Source organism: Crinia signifera, chromosome 12 (assembly GCF_055691185.1).
Source record: "Crinia signifera chromosome 12, ASM5569118v1, whole genome shotgun sequence".
Lineage (NCBI taxonomy): Eukaryota > Metazoa > Chordata > Amphibia > Anura > Myobatrachidae > Crinia > Crinia signifera.
Window position 1 is genome coordinate 79,008,180 of NC_139228.1, and position 24,521 is coordinate 79,032,700.

The following is a 24,521-nucleotide window of genomic DNA, read 5'->3' on the forward strand; positions in this document are numbered from 1 at the left end:
GTAATAAAGTTACCCCTTCAATGCCAGCGTCAGTCTGTAGAGCACAGTTCTGGCTGGCATTGAAGGAGTGAAATTAAAAAAGTAGGGGGGGGGGGGGAAATAAAAAAGGTACCAAATAAAAAGCATTTCCGGGTGGAGCCAGGGTGGAGAGGAGGATGGATGAGATTGGTTTAGTGATAGAAAACAATTTCAGCAGGAAAGTTAAATAAAAGGAAAATAAAAGGTTCCACCATATACTGTATAGAAGTCAAAGCAACTCAGTGTCCGTCAGCTGCAAGTGATCAGCATTGTCCTACGCTAGATCATTCAGAACGCTCAGCATGATCGCTCAGCACACAGCGCTCAACGTGTCAGCGTGGTGTGCTGAGCAATCTGCCAGGGTCAGTGGTCTCCGGTGAGAACATTGGCCGTGATCGGTGATGTAACTGGATATTAATCGGCGGATGATAGCAACACGCGGGGCCACACATCTATATCGCTGTGGCCCCTACACACAGAGCGATGTGTACTCTATAAAGCGCTGCGGAATATGTGTGCGCTTATAAATAACTGGTAATAATCTCTGTACAGCGCTGCAGAATATGTGTGTGCTATATAATAACTGGTAATAATATTCTCTGTACAGCGCTGCGGAATATGTGTGCGCTATATAATAACTGGTAATAATAGTCTCTGTACAGCGCTGCGGAATATGTGAGCGCTATATAAATAACTGGTAATAATAATCTCTGTACAGCGCTGCAGAATATGTGTGCGCTATATAATAACTGGTAATAATATTCTCTGTACAGCGCTGCGGAATATGTGTGCGCTATATAATAACTAGTAATAATATTCTCTGCACAGCGTTGCGGAATATGTGTGCGCTATATAATAACTGGTAATAATAGTCTCTGTACAGCGCTGCGGAATATGTGTGCGCTATATAATAACTGGTAATAATATTCTCTGTACAGCGCTGCGGAATATGTGTGCGCTATATAATAACTGGTAATAATATTCTCTGTACAGCACTGCGGAATATGTGTGCGCTATATAATAACTGGTAATAGTAATCTCTGTACAGCGCTGCGGAATATGTGTGCGCTATATAATAACTGGTAATAATATTCTCTGTACAGCGCTGCGGAATATGTGTGCGCTATATAACAACTGTTAATAATAATCGGTACTTATGTAGTATCTGGGCGTCCGATTTAGAAATTGGATCGGATCGCATTGCATGCGACCAAATCGTATGCGGTGCGATGGTCAAGATTTTTCCATAGGATTCAATGTTAAAATGGTCTGAGTCCATTTTAACATAGAATTCAATGGGAAAAAGGGGTCCTTTTCCTTTCCCCACTATCCAAGTGGGCATGGAGTTGGATATAAACCTGTGGCGAGCGTAGCGAGCCACCGAGCCCGAAGCGTGGCGAGCGTAGCGAGCCCCGCGAGGGGACACAGAATACTTTTTAAGAAATATGCGCTCGCCACGCTATATAAAATCAACTCTATGCCCACTTGGATAGTGGGGAAATGAACAGGACCTTCTTAACATTGAATCCTATGCAAAATCGCATCGAATCGCATCGCATCGCATCTGATTGTATGCCTTAAGGTAAGGCATACAATCACAAAATCGGACGCCCAGATACTACATAAGTACCTAATAATCTCTGTACAGTGCTGCGAAATATGTGTGCGCTATATAATAACTGGTAATAATATCCTCTGTACAGCGCTGCGGAATATGTGTGCGCTATATAATAACTGGTAATAATATTATCTGTACAGCACTGCGGAATATGTGTGCGCTAAATAATAACTGGTAATAATATTCTCTGTACAACGCTGTGGAATATGTGTGCACTATATAAATAACTGGTAATAATAGTCTCTGTACAGCGCTGCGGAATATGTGTGCGCTATATAATAACTGGTAATAATAATCTCTGTACAGTGCTGCGGAATATGTGTGCGCTATATAATAACTGGTAATAATATCCTCTGTACAGCGCTGCGGAATGTGTGCGCTATATAATAACTGGTAATAATATTATCTGTACAGCACTGCGGAATATGTGTGCGCTAATAAATAACTGGTAATAATAGTCTCTGTACAGCGCTGCGGAATATGTGTGCTATATAATAACTGGTAATAATAGTCTCTGTACAGCGCTGCAGAATATGTGTGCGCTATATAAATAACTGGTAATAATAGTCTCTGTACAGCGCTGCGGAATAGGTGTGCGCTAAATAATAACTGGTAATAATATTCTCTGTACAGCGCTGCGGAATATGTGTGCGCTATATAGATGACTGGTAATAATCTCTGTACAGCGCTGCGGAATATGTGTGCGCTATATAATAACTGGTAATAATAGTCTCTGTACAGTGCTGCGGAATATGTGTGTGCTATATAAATAACTGGTAATAATAGTCTCTGTACAGCGCTGCGACTATGTGTGCGCTATATAATAACTGGTAATAATAGTCTCTGTACAGCGCTGTGGAATATGTGTGCGCTATATAATACCTGGTAATAATTATCTCTGTACAGCGCTGCAGAATATGTGTGCACTAATAAATAACTGGTAATAATTATCTCTGTACAGCGCTGCGGAATATGTGTGCGCTATATAATAACTGGTAATAATAGTCTCTGTACAGCGCTGTGGAATATGTGTGCGCTATATAAATAACTGGTAATAATAGTCTCTGTACAGTGCTGTGGAATATGTGTGCGTTATATAATAACTGGTAATAATAATCTCTGTACAGCACTGCGGAATATGTGTGCGCTATATAATAACTGGTAATAATAATCTCTGTACAGCGCTGCGGAATATGTGTGCGCTATATAAATAACTGGTAATAATAGTCTCTGTACAGCGCTGCGGAATATGTGTGCACTATATAAATAACTGGTAATAATAGTCTCTGTACAGCGCTGCGGAATATGTGTGCACTATATAAATAACTGGTAATAATAGTCTCTGTACAGCACTGCGGAATATGTGTGCGCTATATAATAACTGGTAATAATAATCTCTGTACAGCGCTGCAGAATATGTGTGCGCTATATAATAACTGGTAATAAAAGTCTCTGTACAGCGCTGTGGAATATGTGTGCACTATATAATAACTGGTAATAGTCTCTGTACAGCGCTGCAGAATATGTGTGCGCTATATAATAACTGGTAATAATAATCTCTGTACAGCGCTGCAGAATATGTGTGCGCTATATAATAACTGGTAATAAAAGTCTCTGTACAGCGCTGTGGAATATGTGTGCGCTATATAATAACTGGTAATAATAGTCTGTACAGCGCTGCGGAATATGTGTGCGCTATATAATAACTGGTAATAATAATCTCTGTACAGCGCTGCGGAATATGTGTGCACTATATAATAACTGGTAATAATATTCTCTGTACAGCGCTGCGGAATATGTGTGCACTATATAATAACTGGTAATAATAGTCTCTGTACAGTGCTGTGGAATATGTGTGCACTATATAATAACTGGTAATAATAGTCTCTGTACAGCACTGCGGAATATGTGTGCACTATATAATAACTGGTAATAATAATCTCTGTACAGCACTGCAGAATATGTGTGCGCTATATAATAACTGGTAATAGTCTCTGTACAGCGCTGCGGAATATGTGTGCACTATATAATAACTGGTAATAATAATATCTGTACAGCGCTGTGGAATATGTGTGCGCTATATAATAACTGGTAATAATCTCTGTACAGCGCTGCGAAATATGTGTGCGCTACATAAATAACTGGTAATAATAGTCTCTGTACAGCGCTGCGGAATATGTGTGCGCTATATAAATAACTGGTAATAATAGTCTCTATACAGCGCTGTGGAATATGTGTGCGCTATATAATAACTGGTAATAATAATATCTGTACAGCGCTGTGGAATATGTGTGCGCTATATAATAACTGGTAATAATAATCTCTGTACAGCGCTGCGGAATATGTGTGCGCTATATAATAACTGGTAATAGTCTCTGTACAGCGCTGCGGAATATGTGTGCACTATATAATAACTGGTAATAATAATATCTGTACAGCGCTGTGGAATATGTGTGCACTATATAATAACTGGTAATAATAATCTCTGTACAGCGCTGCGGAATATGTGTGCGCTATATAATAACTGGTAATAATATTCTCTGTACAGCGCTGCGGAATATGTGTGCGCTATATAAATAACTATTAATAATATTCTCTGTACAGCGCTGCGGAATATGTGTGCGCTATATAAATAACTGGTAATAATATTCTCTGTACAGCGCTGCGGAATATGTGTGCGCTATATAAATAACTATTAATAATATTCTCTGTACAGCACTGCGGAATATGTGTGCTCTATATAATAACTGGTAATAATAGTCTCTGTACAGCTCTGCGGAATATGTGTGCGCTATATTAATAACTGGTGATAAATTAATAATAATAATTGTGCGTTCTAGTCGCATTGGGTTGTGACTAAGATGCATTAATGGCGTCAGCAGAGTTACATTGGCAGCTGCGTCACACTAGGCACACTGCGCTTCATGGGGTATTGAGGACACATCTCTGCGACCTGTCTGATAACACAAGTACCATCCCCTGAATACCTGAGCGGGTGCTTCCATTTGAACAGTTGGGACCATGCGGAATAACTGGCAAATAGCCACATTCACAAATGCTAACCCCACATTGAGAAATATTGTTCCCTCATTTGGAGGCATGGAATTCCCCATTACAGTCAGTGAGTAACACCAATCTGCCTTGGGTAGTAGTAGTAGGTCAAACAAGCTATATTGAAACTTTTCAGTTTGAAAAATAAATGTATTTAATTCTACACAGATGTGTATGTATGACCCGCCTCGAGGATCTGCCAGAGAATAATCATACTGTACTGTACATTCCCTTATAAACCAATTCCCCCAAAATACACTGCTACATGATGCACGGGCCACATAAACACTTCACATAGATCTTTGTGGGATCTCCCAAATACATACTTGTTTGATCCGGTCTGGGTTGACGGTTGTCTGTGGCTGCAGGATGCTGACCGGCTCTGTCTTGGCCACGTTTTGTGGCATTTCCCGAATCTTCTCCGCGATAAACCCATGGACTGCATTAAGGGCTTCTACGGTGCCCTGGATCAGACAGACCCGCTCTGTGGTACCTGTAAAGACGATGGATGGTGTTACTGGTATTCTTGTTATGTAATATTGAGCACTTCAGTGACAATGACACCGGTAGGTTCCAATGCACCACAAGCACACAGGTAATTACATAGATATGTATGAACAGAGTATGACCGGGCTGACCTGCATGTGTGCACTTTACCAATAATGCAGATTATTTACATTACATGGGTAAGCCCCGGACACACTGGGAGATATTGGCTAATGGACAATTTTGACTAAGTATTTTTGACTAAGCAATTTTGTCTAATGGGGCTACACATATAGCGATTGTTCTGAGTGATCACACATTGCTGATCAGCGCACACACACACACACACACACAGTGCTGAGCGAGATGTCAGCGCCAGTGTTCTCCGGTGAGAGAACACTGGCGTCAGCGGCATTTGTCCTCATTCTTCATTCTGCCGGTGATCGCGGTCGGACCCGGGTTATTTGTGCGATGTGAAAGAGACATTATGTATTTCACACACACACACAACATGAAAACTGGTGTCAACCAGCTAATGCTCTTCAGTATCATACAGAATGTAAGAGGATTCCAAACACACGCATCTACCCCTGAGGAAGACTTAAGCAGATGAAACATGCTGGGACTTCTGGTTCTCTAAATGTGGCCTATCATGGTGCATGAATTATACAGTCACTGAAAAATAATTGGACTTTGCTGCAATAGGGACTCCTCCTTTACCTATATCAGACACGTTTAAGGCCCTAGATCAGTGTTTTTCAACCCCTGTGCCGTGGCACACTACTGTGCCTTCAGCTGTTCTCAAGTGTGCCCCCAGATCTAGAGATGCCCGAACCAGTTTACAGTCACCAGCACTTCAACTGTTATTTACTGGTCTCTTCTTTTCATGAAAAGGGTCAATTTATTGTATTTTTGTTAGCTGTGTGGACCAGTGTTTTTTATATGGGGACCAATGTTTTTTTTCTTTCTTGTGCAGTCTAATGTGTTTTGCCCTGTGGGGATCTCATGGTGTGCCTTGGCATTTTTAAAATCTTATTCAGTGTGCCACAAGGTAAAAGGTTGAAGATCACTGCCCTAGAGGATATTGTAAAAGATATCACTCAGAAAGGGACATGCTGGTCGAATCCGGTGACGTCACTGGAAGATATCGTTCATCTATATTGTTCAGTGTGTATGCTCAATATTATTGGCCTGAGAGAAAACACTGATTATATTTAAACTTTGCTGTGTATGGGCCTGGAACCCTGTTTGTGTTACCTTGTGTTGTGTTCCTTGATGGGAGACTATTTCTTTTTGGCATGAAGTCACTTTATGGCCTACAGCAGGTCATCCCCACTGCGCTGTGAACACTAGAGGGCGCACCGGGAATATTAATCTGAGGTGTAATTATTCACCCAGTCCGTAAGATTAGATGGCAAATGATTGATTTCCCGGCTGTCGGAAATACTACACTTTATTGTTTCTCTAATCCTTGTTCTATATGAGCATAACTAAGAATTCAAATACAATTGGACAGAAGTACGTCCAATCTGAAAAGCATATCTGAAAGACAGGAAGGTAAAGCTTTTGCCACTGAGAAGCCATATCTGTTGTTGAACTGCATTTCCCAGCATGCCCTGCTAGTATTTTGCTATTTGGCCAAGCTAAAACTGTGGCAGGGCAGGCTGGGATGTGTAGTTCAACAACAGCTAGAGTGCCAGGGTTCTCCATTAGTGCACTGAGCCTGGTCACCTATCTAGTATTCCGCTACACAGAAGGCCCTTGCAGCCTTATACCGGTCTAAGAAGATGTTTGTATGCGCTCTGATTTTTTTGACAGACAGACAATCAATATTTTTTTTCTGCGAAATAGTCTGCGGGTGGAAGAAGAATGATCTGCCTTTATTTTAGTGCTTTTTGCTGCCATAAAGTGGCACAGCAATTCTCAGCGGTGATCCGCACGCCCGCCATGATGACGGAGCTGTGGTTACCACCAGTAATAAAAAATAAAAACCGTAAATCAACAAACTCTGGGAAATTTTGTCATGTTTAAAAGCTTTCAGGCTTCATTAGTGTCTGGAAGAAACAGCAGGGTCTTTTATCATTGTCACCGAGCTGACAGGACAAGTGCGGGGCATTATAATGCTGCTGAGAAGTGCTCGCTTAAAAGCCAAAAAAAAAAAAAAAACCCCAAGTCTTGATGATAAGTACTTCTCGGACCACAATATAAATCAGTGCAAGGCTCTGCTTCCTCTGCGGCCTTCCCCCTCTGCTGAGATGCCAAAATCATATATTAAATGTTGCTACAAACCCAGAAGAGGGCGCACAACAGAGTAAAACAACAGATAGCGGAGACCGGTCACCTAGATCCTTCTGCGCCACTCGGCTTCCTAAACACCATACAGTCTGTGCAGAATGGGTGATTCAAGCTGTTCTTAATTGTCTATTATGCTGTCTGGTTTCTCGCACAGCGATACCCAACATTACTTTCTACAATGTGCGCTGTGCTGCCAGCTTCCCATTTATGTCGCTAAGTAAAGGACTTGAACTACACGTTTATTTCCATCCCCAATCAAGAACGCCCCAAGTGATCCCAGTGAAGGCAGCCTCACCCCCCACAGCTGCCTCGCCTCGGTACCAGCCCAGTGGGGACTGCGGTAAACTGCGCAATGCCTACGAGCTCCGAGGTGCAAATACTCCGTCTTTATATTCAAATAGAAATATAATGAAGTCTTAATGTGTTGCCCCCAATCACTTAAAGACTATGTGGCTAATTGTAATAATTAGCAAGCGAATGGAATGTGCTAATTGTTCACAGTGGCTAATTGCTGGTGTGTGATTGTCACTGGGTGAAAACTGTATTTTGCATGCACCCCCAACCCCCAGACATGTTCTCTTCATGAGAAAAGACATTTCGGGAAAATCCTAAATAATAGATCTCTCCGGTGTTGTCGTCAGATCTGATGCCCCCAGTATATTTCTCTGTACGCTGGATCTCTAATGACCTAATCTGCAGGATTGTCCTCTACGCAAATGAATGGCACTGCTGTAGGTTAAATACTGAAATAAAAATGACGGATCTCAGACCGCTGCAGCACATCTCTTCAGCTACCTGTGCACCTGGCTGGAGCAGCACATCTCTTCTACTACCTGTGCACCGGGCTGGAGCAGCACATCTCTTCAGCTACCTGTGCACCTGGCTGGAGCAGCACATCTCTTCTACTACCTGTGCACCTGGATGGACCAGCACATCTCTTCTACTACCTGTGCACCTGGCTGGACCAGCACATCTCTTCTACTACCTGTGCACCTGGCTGGACCAGCACATCTCTTCTACTACCTGTGCACCTGGCTGGACCAGCACATCTCTTCTACTACCTGTGCACCTGGCTGGACCAGCACATCTCTTCTACTACCTGTGCACCTGGCTGGACCAGCACATCTCTTCTACTACCTGTGCACCTGGCTGGACCAGCACATCTCTTCTACTACCTGTGCACCTGGCTGGACCAGCACATCTCTTCTACTACCTGTGCACCTGGCTGGACCAGCACATCTCTTCTACTACCTGTGCACCTGGCTGGACCAGCACATCTCTTCTACTACCTGTGCACCTGGCTGGACCAGCACATCTCTTCTACTACCTGTGCACCTGGCTGGACCAGCACATCTCTTCCACTACCTGTGCACCTGGCTGGACCAGCACATCTCTTCTACTACCTGTGCACCTGGCTGGACCAGCACATCTCTTCTACTACCTGTGCACCTGGCTGGACCAGCACATCTCTTCTACTACTTGTGCACCTGGCTGGACCAGCACATCTCTTCCACTACCTGTGCACCTGGCTGGACCAGCACATCTCTTCTACTACCTGTGCACCTGGCTGGACCAGCACATCTCTTCTACTGCCTGTGCACCTGGCTGGACCAGCACATCTCTTCCACTACCTATGCACCGGGCTGGACCAGCACATCTCTTCTACTACCTGTGCACCTGGCTGGACCAGCACATCTCTTCTACTACCTGTGCACCTGGCTGGACCAGCACATCTCTTCTACTGCCTGTGCACCTGGCTGGACCAGCACATCTCTTCCACTACCTGTGCACCGGGCTGGACCAGCACATCTCTTCTACTACCTGTGCACCTGGCTGGACCAGCACATCTCTTCTACTACCTGTGCACCTGGCTGGACCAGCACATCTCTTCTACTGCCTGTGCACCTGGCTGGACCAGCACATCTCTTTCACTACCTATGCACCGGGCTGGACCAGCACATCTCTTCTACTACCTGTGCACCTGGCTGGACCAGCACATCTCTTCTACTACCTGTGCACCTGGCTGGACCAGCACATCTCTTCTACTGCCTGTGCACCTGGCTGGACCAGCACATCTCTTCCACTACCTGTGCACCGGGCTGGACCAGCACATCTCTTCTACTACCTGTGCACCATGGCTGGAGCACTGCACAGTACACTTGCGCCTTGTGTCTCAATGCCCTCATTGCCTTTAGATTGTAGACTGGAGAGAGCGGAGACAAACTCCTCTTTCTTCTATGTTCCTATTATGATTTAATGGTCTGATCCCTGTTTCAGCGTCATGTACTACTGCAGTGCGGCTAGAAAGTATAATAACAACAACAAAAGCATTGTACTGATAACTGCAGAATATATTTGTATGTACCTCTCAACTGTTGATAATTCTATATACTAGAGATTGTTGTTGTCAGATTCTTTTTATTGGCTTTTGCCTTCAATGTACAAAACACTCAAATCATAGAGCCACAGTTCTATTGAAGACGTTTCCAAAAGACCAATTCTACTTCTTATTTATTTAGAGGATTGCACCTCTCCGCCAGTGATTGCCAGCGATTCCCAGTGCCGGCTGAGAGGCGCCCCAGCTGTATGTCCAAATACATCTAACCTCCTTTCACCTCCATTCTAGTTGTACCATGTCATGTTTTTTTTTTGCAACTTTTTCCTTTAAAATGTATTTAGCAAAATGGGACAAATAGGACACACAAGCAGTGCCTGCTGATTAAAATGATAATAAAATTATATGATATTCTGCATTTTAATGTAAAAAGTAGTAAAAAAGATGCTGGGCACTACCGGGTCATGCAGCGCTCTTGCTTTACGTATATATTGCGACGTGTATTGCATGGAGGATAGATGTATGTGGACACATATGTAACGCTGGTACTCCAGCTGCTGTGGAACTACACATCCCAGCATGTCCTGACACAGTTCTAGGATGTCCTAGCAGCAATACTGCAGCATTGTTTGCTGGGAAGTGTAGTTCCATAGCAATGGCTGTCTGTGGATATGACAAGGTTTTGGAACACTAATCCTAAAAAAAGGAGGTCGCTGATCGCAGCGGTGAAACCCCATCTGCTCCTTTTGAACATTTATGTAGTAAATATTGTAAAAGTTCATGTTGAACAGGTGGCCTATGAGGGTTATTTAGACCTGATCTTAAAGCTATTAAAACCATGCTGCACTGCAGGTGGGGCAGATGTAACATGTGCAGACAGAGTTAGATTTCGGTGAGGTGTGTTCAAAGTGAGATCTATATTGCAGTGTAAAATAAAGCAGCCAGTATTTACCCTGCACAGAAACAAAATAACCCACCCAAAACTAAATGACTCTGCACCTGTTATCATTGCCCTTCCTATAGAACAACACGGTTTGGTCAATTTGAGTAAAAAAAACCTTTACTGATACAGTCGGACAAAGGGAGACTGCAATCATGTCCAGTTTCACTTTACAGAATGTTTCCAGCATGTTCTTTGAATGAATGGAACCGGTATTGATGGACAATGAAACCGTTTGGTGATGGAAACAAAGTTGAAGAAAAAAACTGTCTGAAATAGTTTCTTCTAGCAGTATAAATATTCCCGTCCTACTGTATATCTTATAAAGCAGAGGTCTGGTCTAATGATCTCTCTAAGGTTTGCTACTATCAATGTGATCTGTGCTTTCAATTAAATTAACTCTGTGGCCAATCCGTTCAGCACTTGCAAGCATTTAATATTCCTTATCTTTATGGCTATGCTTGTGGGAGAAACAGATGTTCCTTCCCAATATTTTACATGCCAGACCAAGGAAATATACTGTGCTCTGCAAATTAGTTTTTGTGTACTAGAACAAACGCATTATTCAGATGTAACTTATAAATGTATTATTTCTTACATCTGAGTTAATTGTTTAAGAGTGAACAGTGGGCCGATATGTGTACCCAGCGAGATCAGCAGCATGCACACTTTCCTGTGTGGCCGCGAGGAGCAAAGGCGCATGGGGAGGGGGTGTTGGGCGGGGTAAGTGGGGGCGGGGTAAGGGGGTTCCTCAGCATGGCCCTTGCTAGTGATATCATCCGTCGTCCTGCGTGTACAGATGACGAAGGATGTCGAAGACGACATCCAGGACTGAGCATCGTCAGCGACACTGTGCATAAGCAAATGACGATATTTCAATGTTGTCTTTCTGACGGATTCGGTATAAAATCCCGACAGGGTCAAAATCCTGAATGGGTCATAATACCGACAAGGACAAAATCCCGATAAGGACAAAATCCTGACAAGGACAAAATCCTGACAAGGACAAAATCCCAACATTTAAAATACCGACATATAGAATGTACAGGTGAAACTGTCAACATGAGTTTGGGTCGACAGGTCGCGAGGTCGACATGGGTTTTTTCACTGTTTTTTGACCCGAATGTCGACACAGTCGACATGGACACAGTTGGAAGTGAACCGCAGCCCCTCGCATGGCTCGATTTGCTCGCTATACTTCGGGCACACTATTTTATTCTCCCACCACGCCCTAGTGGATGGTAGGGCATCATGTCGGGTCAAAAAAAGTGAAAAAAAACCATGTCGACCCGACCAGTCGACCCAAAGTCATGTTGACAGTTTCACCTGTACATTCTATATGTCGGTATTTTGACCTTGTTGAGATTTTAAATGTTGGGATTTTGTCCTTGTCGGTATTTTAAATGTCGGGATTTTGTCCTTGTCGGGATTTTGTCCTTGTCGGTATTATGACCCTGTCGGGATTTTGACCCTGTCGGGATTTTGACTGCATCCCGTTCTGACATGTTGGAATCAGCAAAATAGTTACAAATATCGCCCAGTGTGTAACCAGTACGCAGTGATAAACAAATCGCTTTGCGGTGTACAACAACCTTGTGTCTCTGAATCAGTCCAACGCGCAGGTGTCTGTGGCCTGCAGGAAATCCTAGACTGCTTCTACATTTGTTTCCTTTCAGTACCGAGGAAAGGGGTTAATGCGCTATTCTGCAGATGCGCATTAAACCCGACAGGTTTAAACCCTTTTCATGCTTTGATTCCTGCTGCTATAATCTGCCAAATGCCTTGATAATCCCAGATCTAGAGGGGAGTATTATTTTTTGTGTGGGATTAAGCACACACCACCCTTGAATGCTGGGACATATATTAGAGATGCCACTGTGATACATATTAATAATTTATTACATATTATTTCTCCACACGCTGTGTATTAAGTTGCTTCAAATCTGGTTAAACTATTATGAGCAAGAAGAGTTGCTTACAATCTTTCTTATTACATGAGAGGCACAGAACAAATCAATGACGTCACTGGTTCTTCGTGAACCAATAAAACGGCTGCCGATTCTGCCCAAAGAATAAGTGAGCGATCACTTTACGGGGTAAATGTACTGGAAGTTCTAGTGAACATGGGATGTTTCTATGGGTAACCATTCAAATACAAGTTATTATCTTCTAGACAAGGGCTGGCCAACACCGGCCCTCCAGATGTTGATGAACTACACATCCCAGCATGCCTTGCATCAGTTTCAGCATGGCAACACAGCAAAACTAATGCAAAGCATCCTGGGATGTGTAGTTCACCAACATCTAGAGGGCCGGTGTTGCCCAGCCCTGTTCTAGACGGTGCTAAATAAATAATAAGTAGATTAATATAGAGGTCCCATCTTAGTAAATTTCACCCAAAAATATTTACTAACAAGCAAAAATTCATTTTTGTTCACAAGGACTTCTGTGCATTATTAAACATTGTTATGGTACCCGCGATTATCCAGTAAAGAGAATATAGGTATAGGAATTCAGTCTATTTAACAAAGCTACATTTGTTGGCTTTGGTAATTAGCATGTTTTCTATTTAACATCTAGAAAAAAAATAACTATCAAAATGACCCAAATTTATACTTACGATCTGCTTGGTTCTATTTGTCTATCACTTCTACAAAACAATTTTATTTGGTAATTTCTGTTTTTCACCACTAGAAGGCGATACAACACATTTAGTAGGTTTATAAATTAAAATGTCCCGGGAATGAATCTCGTAGGATTTAAAAAATCCCTAAACCCCCACTGCACTTGTGAATGGCACTGATGTGAGGATAAATACAACTGTGTAGCGATGTAATGTCCTGGTATACATTGACCCGCGTACCTACGTATCATTTTCTTATGTGCAATAAAAGAGTGAACAGAGGAGTGTTTCACAGGTAGCCTGCCAACCAATTATACGTACAAATAGAAATTAGAAGAGGATATGTAAATATGTTACAATGACTCAGCTACAATGTTACAATTAAAATCTTTGGAAAATGTTGAACTGGAAACTGAGATTTATGTTGAATATTTTGAGTGTGTCTGTGTGTACATGTAAGTGTGGTAGGGAATATAGATTGTAACCTCCACTGGGGAAGGGACCGATGTGACTGCACAAATATTCTCTGCAGAATATGTGTGCGCTATATAAATACCTGGTAATAAATACTAATAACATAAATGGTGATGTTCACCAAAAGACAAGTTTTTGTTGTCCACTTGAATTTACACCTGCAACCTACAAGTGAAACTAAGAGAACATTCCCATGTGATGGGACTCGGAGAACTATGTATCAATGAGTACTCCAACACATGTGCCCCTCGGTGTAATCTCACCCCTAGCTCAATGTAGGTGCAATACACTGGAGGTACGCAGATACTTAAAAGTCTTGTATACTCTCTGCAGCACTGGATAAAGCTATGGGGCTCAGTGCAAGTCCTTCCCCATCATGCACATTCCCAAAGCAGCTGAATCTTCTGACAATCAAGGCTACCATGTTTGCCATATAACAAGGAGCTAGCTAGAAAAATCTAAACACCGGTATAAAGACTTTATAACATTCTCTACCATTATGCCCTTACTATATACTCATATTCCAGCTATGATACATTGTAAAAGTAATACCTTCACTATACATTACAGTCTTCCTTCCTTATTAGGACAGACATTTAGATTAATATTCGTATAGAACAGAAAGCTGCAGTCACTTAAGCTGCTGTAACATCTCTGTACCAGCTCCTATGTATGAATAAACCCTGCCAAGGTACCCTGCCATTGATGCAACAAAGCTATTCAATTGTTTTACCCTCTAAGGTGTCAGGACACAGAGCTCCGCCCCTGACACTCACAAAGCCACGTCTCGGGCCCTAAACAAGAAAGCTGGGGTGACCATCGGTAGGCGAAATCATTGTTTTACACTATCGAAGTTAACAATCAATGGTTCCCTTGATGTTAACCATCGAGGGATAACACACCGACGGCCATTCATAAATTGTACCTTTTTTGAACAGAGCAGAAAACCTACTCAGCCTATTACCCATTGCCCAACAGTCGGGATTCTGATGATCAGTCTTCAGATGGGAGGGGGGGGGGGGGGGTAAGCGCAAACCTGCACTCCCCAAGCTTCGGGCTCAGTCGTGGACCCCCACAAGTGAGAATAGCCCCTGTCAGTCAGTATCCCGAAAGTTGGGCATTTGAACAGTCGGGATTCCGATGTCAGTATACTGACCATCGGGATCCTTACTGTTAGGCCGTCATCATCTGACACCACGATTTACAACCTAGTAGCAGAAAGTAACAAGGGACAGTCTGCGACACGGTCATTTGGTCTAACCTAAGGTGCAGATCTGTCCTCAATATTGTAGATTATTTATGAAACAAGCAATTGTCATCAGTACAATGAGCACTTAAAGGACGAGTCAGTGTTATAAACAAGATGTAACATCTAAGACGGAGGACTGGCTCATTGGGAACATTGACACCCCCGCTGCAGTGTTTTCCCAGTGAAGAGTTAATGTGCTTTCTCCGCGTTCTGGATGGTCTGTCCTATATTTGTAGGTTCTGTAGCCTGCTGTGGAATGTAAAACCATAGGGAGTTTCAGGGCCTTAGTTTAAGCTGCAGAAAAAGAGGAGACAGCTGTTCTTTTCTAAGCAATCATCACAGCTTTTAAAATGAGGGGTTGTTCCTTATCGCCATGACACAGGCTTCATCCAGGCATTCACTTCTTCTCAGTCCATCTGTGACGGAGCCTCGCCGGTGACCTCTGACCCCTAGCTTCTACCTTTCTGAACAACCGCAGATACAGTACACACTGTCATTTTATTGATGTGATTCAACCTCGCCACACTTAATCCCATTAAAGCACCGTATATCAACGTGGGTCTTTTCAAGGGAAAAAAAGACTGGATTTTGCATTTTCAGCATACATTGAGAACGATAGCAGTCACACCAAACCACAAGGCTATACCAACGGGCATATTTAAGGACATTTTATATTTTAAGAATAAAATCTGTAGCTGCCCTTGGGGAAATCATGCTGCAATGCTGTGCTGGGCAACCAGTGTTAAATGACACCTGAAGGATTACATTGATATGTACAAGAATTTCATGGGAGAACGCGATGTGATTAGTATAAACAGATACAGGCTGTGCTGCTTGTTGTAAAACCGCATCCATCATTGTGCACATAATCTACTGGGATTCGCTTTCCAAACACAATTTCTTCCTGCAATAGCTTGTCAGGAGCTAATACGCCACTATTCTGCATTGTTGTCAATGCTTGGGTTTAGGGATCACTGTTGACCATCGATGTTAGCAATCATTGATGGTCTGATACCAAGGCAAATAGCGACATCCAATGGTTAATAGTTTCCAGCATCTGCACATGTTTTACCACTGGCCATTACTGGTATTAACCACTCAATGGCTTTCCCCAAATAGTTGAAGGTTTTACTGGTCATCCCTACGTGGGTTAGCTTCGTCGCTCCGACTGCAAATTCTAAACATACGCAGGCATTACAGGAGTGAAATATTCTGTGCTTTTCTTCCGTCAACATTTTATGATTGGCAGTAGGTTGTTCTAATCCTCCTGAGGACAGATGTATCAAGACTTGGAGAGAAATAAAGAGTAGTTTCCCAAAGCAACCAATCAGCAACAGTCTTTACAATTCTAGTGACAGTGACAGGACCAGGTGCACAGACTGCATGTGTATCACTGGTGACATTGACAGGACCAGGTGTACAGACTGCATGTGTATCACTGGTGACAGTGACAGGACCAGGTGCACAGACTGCTTGTGCATCACTGGTGACAGCGACAGGACCAGGTGCACAGACTGCATGTGTATCACTGGTGACAGCGACAGGACCAGGTGCACAGACTGCATGTGTATCACTGGTGACAGCGACAGGATCAGGTGTACAGACTGCATGTGCATCACTGCTGACAGTGACAGGATCAGGTGCACAGACTGCATGTGTATCACCGGTGACAGCGACAGGACCAGGTGCACAGACTGCTTGTGCATCACCGGTGACAGCGACAGGACCAGGTGCACAGACTGCATGTGCATCACTGGTGACAGCGACAGGATCAGGTGCACAGACTGCATGTGCATCACTGGTGACAGCGACAGGATCAGGTGCACAGACTGCTTGTGCATCACTGGTGACAGCGACAGGATCAGGTGCACAGACTGCTTGTGCATCACTGGTGACAGCGACAGGATCAGGTGCACAGACTGATTGTGCATCACTGGTGACAGCGACAGGACCAGGTGCACAGACTGATTGTGCATCACTGGTGACAGCGACAGGATCAGGTGCACAGACTGCATGTGTATCACTGGTGACAGTGACAGGACCAGGTGCACAGACTGCATGTGTATCACTGGTGACAGTGACAGGATCAGGTGCACAGACTGCATGTGTATCACTGGTGACAGCGACAGGATCAGGTGCACAGACTGCTTGTGCATCATTGGTGACAGCGACAGGACCAGGTGCACAGACTGCATGTGCATCACTGGTGACAGCGACAGGACCAGGTGCACAGACTGCATGTGTATCACTGGTGACAGTGACAGGACCAGGTGCACAGACTGCATGTGTATCACTGGTCAGTGACAGGATCAGGTGCACAGACTGCTTGTGCATCACTGGTGACAGCGACAGGACCAGGTGCACAGACTGCATGTGTATCACTGGTGACAGCGACAGGACCAGGTGCACAGACTGCATGTGCATCACTGGTGACAGCGACAGGACCAGGTGCACAGACTGCATGTGTATCACTGGTGACAGCGACAGGATCAGGTGCACAGACTGCATGTGCATCACTGGTGACAGTGACAGGATCAGGTGCACAGACTGCACGTGTATCACTGGTGACAGCGACAGGACCAGGTGCACAGACTGAATGTGTATCACCAGTGACAGCGACAGGACCAGGTGCACAAACTTCATGTGTATCACTGGTGACAGCAACAGGACCAGGTGCACAGACTGCATGTGTATCACTGGTGACAGCGACAGGACCAGGTGCACAGACTTATTGTGTATCACCAGTGACAGCGACAGGACCAGGTGCACAGACTGCATGTGTATCACTGGTGACAGCGACAGGACCAGGTGCACAGACTGCATGTGTATCACTGGTGACAGCGACAGGACCAGGTGCACAGACTGCACGTGTATCACTGGTGACAGCGACAGGACCAGGTGCACAGACTGCATGTGTATCACCGGTGACAGCGACAGGACCAGGTGCACAGACTGCATGTGTATCACCGGTGACAGCGACAGGACCAGGTGTACAGACTGTATGTGTATCACTGGTGACAGCGACAGGACCAGGTGCACAGACTGAATGTGTATCACTGGTGACAGCGACAGGATCAGGTGCACAGACTGCATGTGCATCACTGGTGACAGCGACAGGACCAGGTGCACAGACTGCATGTGTATCACCGGTGACAGCGACAGGACCAGGTGCACAGACTGCATGTGCATCACTGGTGACAGCGACAGGACCAGGTGCACAGACTGTATTTGCATCACTGGTGACAGTGAAAGAACATGGTGTACAGACGCCATGTTCATCTCTGGTGACAGTGACAGGACTAGGTGTACAGACTGCTTGTACATGTCTGGTGACAGTGACAGGAGAAAGGTACAGACTGCATGTATGTCTCTGGTGTCAGTGACAGATGAAGGTGCACAGGCTGCAGGTCCGTCTTTCATGACAATGGCCCTTATTCTGGTTGGTGCGGATATTCCCGCATTCTTACGGTGCGGTCCGCACGCCACGGTGTTTTGCCGCGTGCGGCCATCGTCCGTAGAAACGCCCACGTGTCCTCCGCATTCGGACGGACTCACTCTTTAAGAACAGGGCGTGTTTACGGACGACATACAAACCATGCGTGTGCGGGAGAAACACTCCGATTATGCACGGTATTACAGAGTATTACAGAGTATGCTCGGAAATACCGCATCCGAACGGGAGCCAAGCGGTGCTACCGCCCGTAAGCGGAGTATTTACGCCAAACAACCCACTATTATGTATCTTCTGCAATACATCACATGACCCACTTATTCAATTACCTATCCTCATAAAAAAATGCTTCTTTGGAATTGGAATCAATTAGATGCCAATATATCCTTACAAGCATGCCTAACACATGCATTGCACACATTAACCCTTACAGCAAATCAAGTGCAATGGTTTCAATTAAAGCACTGACAAGCGTCCTATTAGTGAGTAATGAGTAAAGGAGTAGATTCTATTGGGTTCAGGTGTTAATGCTTGTAGTCATTAGGCGTACGTTCGCCTACCGCATGAACGAGTGGTGTCCGCAAAGCAATAGTACACTTGTGGACACCGCACATTTCTGCCCTTTTTGATCGCGTGCATTCGGAGTGGTTTCCGAATGTACGCCCCCCAACATAAGTGTACTCCCCCGTGTCCGCCCATGTTTCCGCCCCGTTTTGCCCACTTTGAAACTACGCCCATGTGTCATTCCGCATGACGCCCATAATACGCCCCTATTTCCCGACTAATAACGGTGAACAGTTTTGGACGGGATTTGCCCGAACTGGTACCGAGTCAAGGCGTGGCACATGCGCGTAGCGTTCTCCACGCATGCGCAGACGCCGTAAAGACGCGATCCGTAAGTACGCGGTAAAGTCCGCGTCAATCAGAATAAGGGCCAATGACAGGGCACGGTGCACACAGTTACACATGCGGGTAATAACATCTAACATATTTGTTTCCCATCATTATTACAATATTAAGCAACTACAACAGTTATACCACAAACGCAAACCGTTAATGAAACTCTGCAACAAATATGGAAATCGGTGACGCTGTGTTTCCCCCTATACCAGGTTATCGAAGATTCTAACACTATGGTTGGAGAAAATCATGAGATGATATCTCCTATATATTTGTCTACATCTGTCACTCAAAGTGGGTGTCTGTGTCTATAACGCTCTGTTCCTGGACTTTCCTCTTAATGTGTGATTGCCTTCATCTGTGCTGAACACCTTTCTGAGAAATTAACCTGTTTAAAACAGGTGATGGCAATCATACATTAAGGGGAAGTCTAGAAACAGAGCATTGTGTCCCTCCTGGAGAGGGTCATGTTGGGAGGTATGTGACAGAGAACCAGCCCAGTGAGCCCACAGACAGACAGACAGTGCCAGACACCCACTGCCTTTCCATGTTGCCCAGCACTGCTACTCCACAGCCACCAGGTGAGCGCCCCCCTCCCGCGATTTGCGGCAAAACCTCCCCCCCCCCCCCCGCGCGCCCCCTCCCTCCCGCGATTCGCGGCAAAAACACCCGCGACCCCCCCTACCGCGATTCGCAGCAAAAACACCCCCGCGACCCCCCCTCCCGCGATTCGCTGCAAAAAGAACCCCCCCACGACCCCTCCCGCAATTCGCGGCATAACCACCACCCGCGACCCCCCCCTCCCGCGAATCGCGGCAAACCCTCCCCCGTGACCCCCCCCGATTCGCGGAAAAAACACCCCCCCCCGCGACCTCCCTCCCGCGATTCGCGGCAAAAAGAACCCCCCCGCGACCCCCCCTTGCACGGTTGGCGGCACCCCCCCTGCGACCCCCCTCCCGCGATTCGCGGCACCCCCCCCCCCCGCAATTCGCAGCAGCCCCAGGATTAAATGGCACATGCAAAACACTGACATGGCTATGGTCGACAATGAAAAAGGTTGACATGAGTTTTTGAAGATTTATTTTTAATTTTTTTAATTTTTTCATATTTATTGTCATGTGTCGACATGGACACCAATGAAGTGGCACACTTATGTCAACATTTACATGTGTTGACCTTTCTGTGTTGATTTTTTTCTTGTGGCGATTCGCATCACACCCCCCGCAACCCCCCCTCCGGCGATTCGCGGCACCCCGGCACCCCCCCCCTCCCGCAATTCGCGGCAACCCCCCACCGGAACCCCCATAAACCCCGCTCTCCCGCGATTCGCGGCACCCACCCCCGCAACCCCCCCCTCCCGCAAATCGCGGCAACCCCCGCGATTCGCGGCAGCCCCAGGATTAAATGGCACATGCAAAACACTGGCACGGCTATGGTCGACAATGAAAAAGGTTGACATGACTTTTTGAAGATTTATTTCATTTTTTGAATGTTTTCATATTCATTGTCATGTGTCAACATGGACACCAATGAAGTGGCACACTTATGTCAACATTTACATGTGTTGACCTTTCTGTGTTGATTTTTTCTTGTGGCGATTCGCGTCACACCCCCCCGCAACCCCCCCTCCCGCGATTCGCGGCACCCCCCGTGACCCCCCGCCTCCCGCAATTCGCGGCAACCCCCCACCGGAACCCCTGTGAACCCCGCCCTCCCGCGATTCGCGGCACCCAACCCCGCGACCCCCCCTCCCGCAATTAGCAGCACCCCCCGTGATTCGCGGCAGCTCCAGAATTAAATTGCACATGGAAAACACTGACATGGCTTTGGTCGACAATGAAAAAGGTTGACATGAGTTTTTGAAGTTTTTTTTTTCATTTTTTGAATGTTTTCATATTCATTCTCATGTGTCGACATGGACACCAATGAAGTGCCACACTTATGTCAACATTTACATGTGTTGACCTTTCTGTGTTGATTTTTTCTTGTGGCGATTTGCGTCACCCCCCCCCACACCCCTCCCCCCCCCACAACCCCCACTCCCGCGATTCACGGCACACACACACACACCTCCCCCGCGATTCTCGGCACCCCACCCCGTGACCCCCCCTCCCGTGATTCATGGCACACCCCCGCGACCCCCCCTCCCATGATTCGCCGCAACCCCCGCCCCGTAACCCCCCCTCCCGCGATTCGCGGCACCCACCCCCGCGACCCCCCCCTCCCGCAATTCGCGGCACCCCCCCACGATTCGCGGCAGCTCCAGAATTAAATTGCACATGGAAAACACTGACATGGCTATGGTCAACAATGAAAAAGGTTGACATGAGTTTTTGAAGTTTTTTTTTTTTCATTTTTTGAATGTTTTCATATTCATTCTCATGTGTCGACATGGACACCAATGAAGTGCCACACTTATGTCAACATTTACATGTGTTGACCTTTCTGTGTTGATTTTTTCTTGTGGCGATTCGCGTCACACCCCCCCACCCCCCCCGCAACCCCCACTCCCGCGATTCACGGCACACACACACACCCCCCCGCGATTCTCGGCACCCCACCCCGTGACCCCCCCTCCCGTGATTCACGGCACACCCCCCGCGACCCCCCCTACCATGATTCGCCGCAACCCCCGCAACCCCCCTCCCGCGATTTGCGGCAACCCACCCCGCGACCCCCCTCCCGCGATTCTCTGCAATCCCTCCCCTCCCGCGATTCGCAGCATCCACCCCCCCCACAACCCCCCCTCCTGCAATTCGTGGCACCCCCCGCGACCCCCCCTCCTGCAATTCGCGGCACCCTCCGCGACCCCCCCTCCCGCGATTCGCGGACACCTAAGTTGCAATACAGGGCATCTTTCATACAATTCTAACCATATTTCTCATATACAAACGTTCACAAATTAAGGGGGCGCAGCCCCTTACGACGGTGTGAAGAGCGCCCGTAGGGCGCGATGAATCACCTAGTATGACAATATTCTGATACATAGCCCTGACAGACTGCTGTAACGGAGGTGAGAGTTCTCATAGAGAGACCAGCCATAGCCTTCCCTGTGCTAGCAATGTGTATGGTGAGGACCACCTTGTCTGTCACATGTGGTTTGTTCCTTAGTAATGTACAGTCATGGGACCAGTTACTTACTATGGGATGAATATACTGGAAGATGCACAAGGAAATCCCGCTAAGGTTAAGCAGACCCAGTGCAGTGGTTGAGAACAGCACTTTGCGGGTAAGTGCTTGAATCTGTCCCTAGGGCTGTACTGGATCAATTTTCCAATTAATAAAACACAAAAGCTTTGAGCATCTGAGACGCTCCGCTAACGAAACGCTGCAATTAAACAAACTCCTGATTTTAACCCATTCACTGCCAGAACTGGGATTGCATGGATATACTTACTCAAGTGAAAATAAGCAGAAAAGAGGACCGGGTGCAAATTTCCCAATTTAGTCATTAGTGCACCGAGCAAATAATGTCTCTGGAACTGCCTGCATAAGGAAAGGGTATTACTCTGAGACAGTTACACATTGCACCCTGCGCTTCTTCCTTTGTGTCTACTTTCCCACCTCAGGGTGTACTCCCAATTTACAGTCCTTACACTCGCCCATAACATTACTCTGCACCTAGATATGGGGATTAATACGCTAGGTGGAAAACATGAAACGTTGGTTCTTCCTACCAACATATATGTTATGTACCACTGCTTTATCCATTAATACTTTATGTTCCCTGTTTGGTTTAACTTACATTACTCATAAGAAGGGGCGATTTTGTGCTATTTTCTAAGCAATCTGACTAGATTGACTACAATCTGCTCCTAACTGCCACATGTTTGAAAAATGACAATTGTGAGTTGATTGGCTGAAGCAATATATATTTAAACTCGTTTTATATGATGAAACTCGTTGCTAAATAAATCCCATAGATTCACTCTAGGATTTTTTTAGAGTAGGGTGCTGACCACCAGGCAGGGAGCTGACCACCAGGCAGGGAGCTGACCACCAGGCAGAGAGCTGACCACCAGGCAGGGAGCTGACCACCAGGCACGGAGCTGACCACCAGGCAGGGCGCTGACCACCAGGCAGGGTGCTGACCACCAGGCAGGGAGCTGACCACCAGGCAGATTTTTCAATCGGGAGAGCACATTTTTATATTAGAAATTTACATTAGAAACAAAAATAATATAAACATATATAAAAAAATTGCAGATTGCACTAGGATTACGCCAAATAAACATTGCGATCCTCTGCTATGCCCATTTTATATTCTGTCGTAATGATTACACATTAAGGCACACACAGTGATGCCTCTTACACATTATACCACACACCATAATGACCATAATGCCCATTACACATGATGGCATACACCACAATACCCATTAAACATTATACCACACACCACAATGACCATAATGCCCATTACACGTGATGGCATACACCATAATACCCATTACACATTATACCACACAGCACAATGACCATAATACCCATTGCACATGATGGCATTCACCAAAAGTTCTCAGCGATATATCAGTGCGGTGGGGGGCAGCGTAAGGGCGCACAGTGTTCACATGACTCTTGGGGCCTACCCACGTAGCCATATACAGGCATTTTCTGAGGGATTTAACTTAATTTAACTGCATCGCTAAGAAGATGGCCTTTCATCGCTGTGCGTGTGTAGGGGCCATAGGTATAGTGATACGCAGCCCCACGCGTTGCTATCTCCCGGTGATTAATAGCCAGCATGTTGGTTATTAATCGGTCAGGGCCAGTGCGCTCACTAGAGAACACTGGCCCTGACAGATCACTCAGCACATAGCGCTGTGCAGCGCTGAGCGATCTGAGTGCTCTAGCGTCACAGAGCGTTAATCTACGTACATCGCTACATATGTACGTCCCATAAGGCTTCCAATTCCCTTTAAAAAAATATTACAAATGATATTATATATATTTTTTAATTAACATTTTTTTTATATATAATAAAGTATTAATCACTGAATTTTCCTTCTGTTATCATTGCAATAACACTACTGTGGCAGTATCCAATTTGGGCATTTTAAAACTCCCCGTGTCCTTTATGT

General features: G+C 45.5%; 1 protein-coding gene across 5 annotated transcripts in view; it reads right to left on the bottom strand.

Annotated features, from left to right (window-relative positions):
• NOVA1 (NOVA alternative splicing regulator 1) overlaps positions 1–24,521 on the bottom strand; it is a 98,651-nt gene that overhangs the window by 11,733 nt on the left and 62,397 nt on the right. For all 5 annotated transcript variants that reach the window (XM_083165903.1, XM_083165905.1, XM_083165901.1 and 2 more), the window contains exon 3: positions 5,014–5,180. In XM_083165903.1, the coding sequence (XP_083022029.1) occupies positions 5,014–5,180 (167 nt within the window). The remainder of the gene's footprint in view (positions 1–5,013; positions 5,181–24,521) is intronic.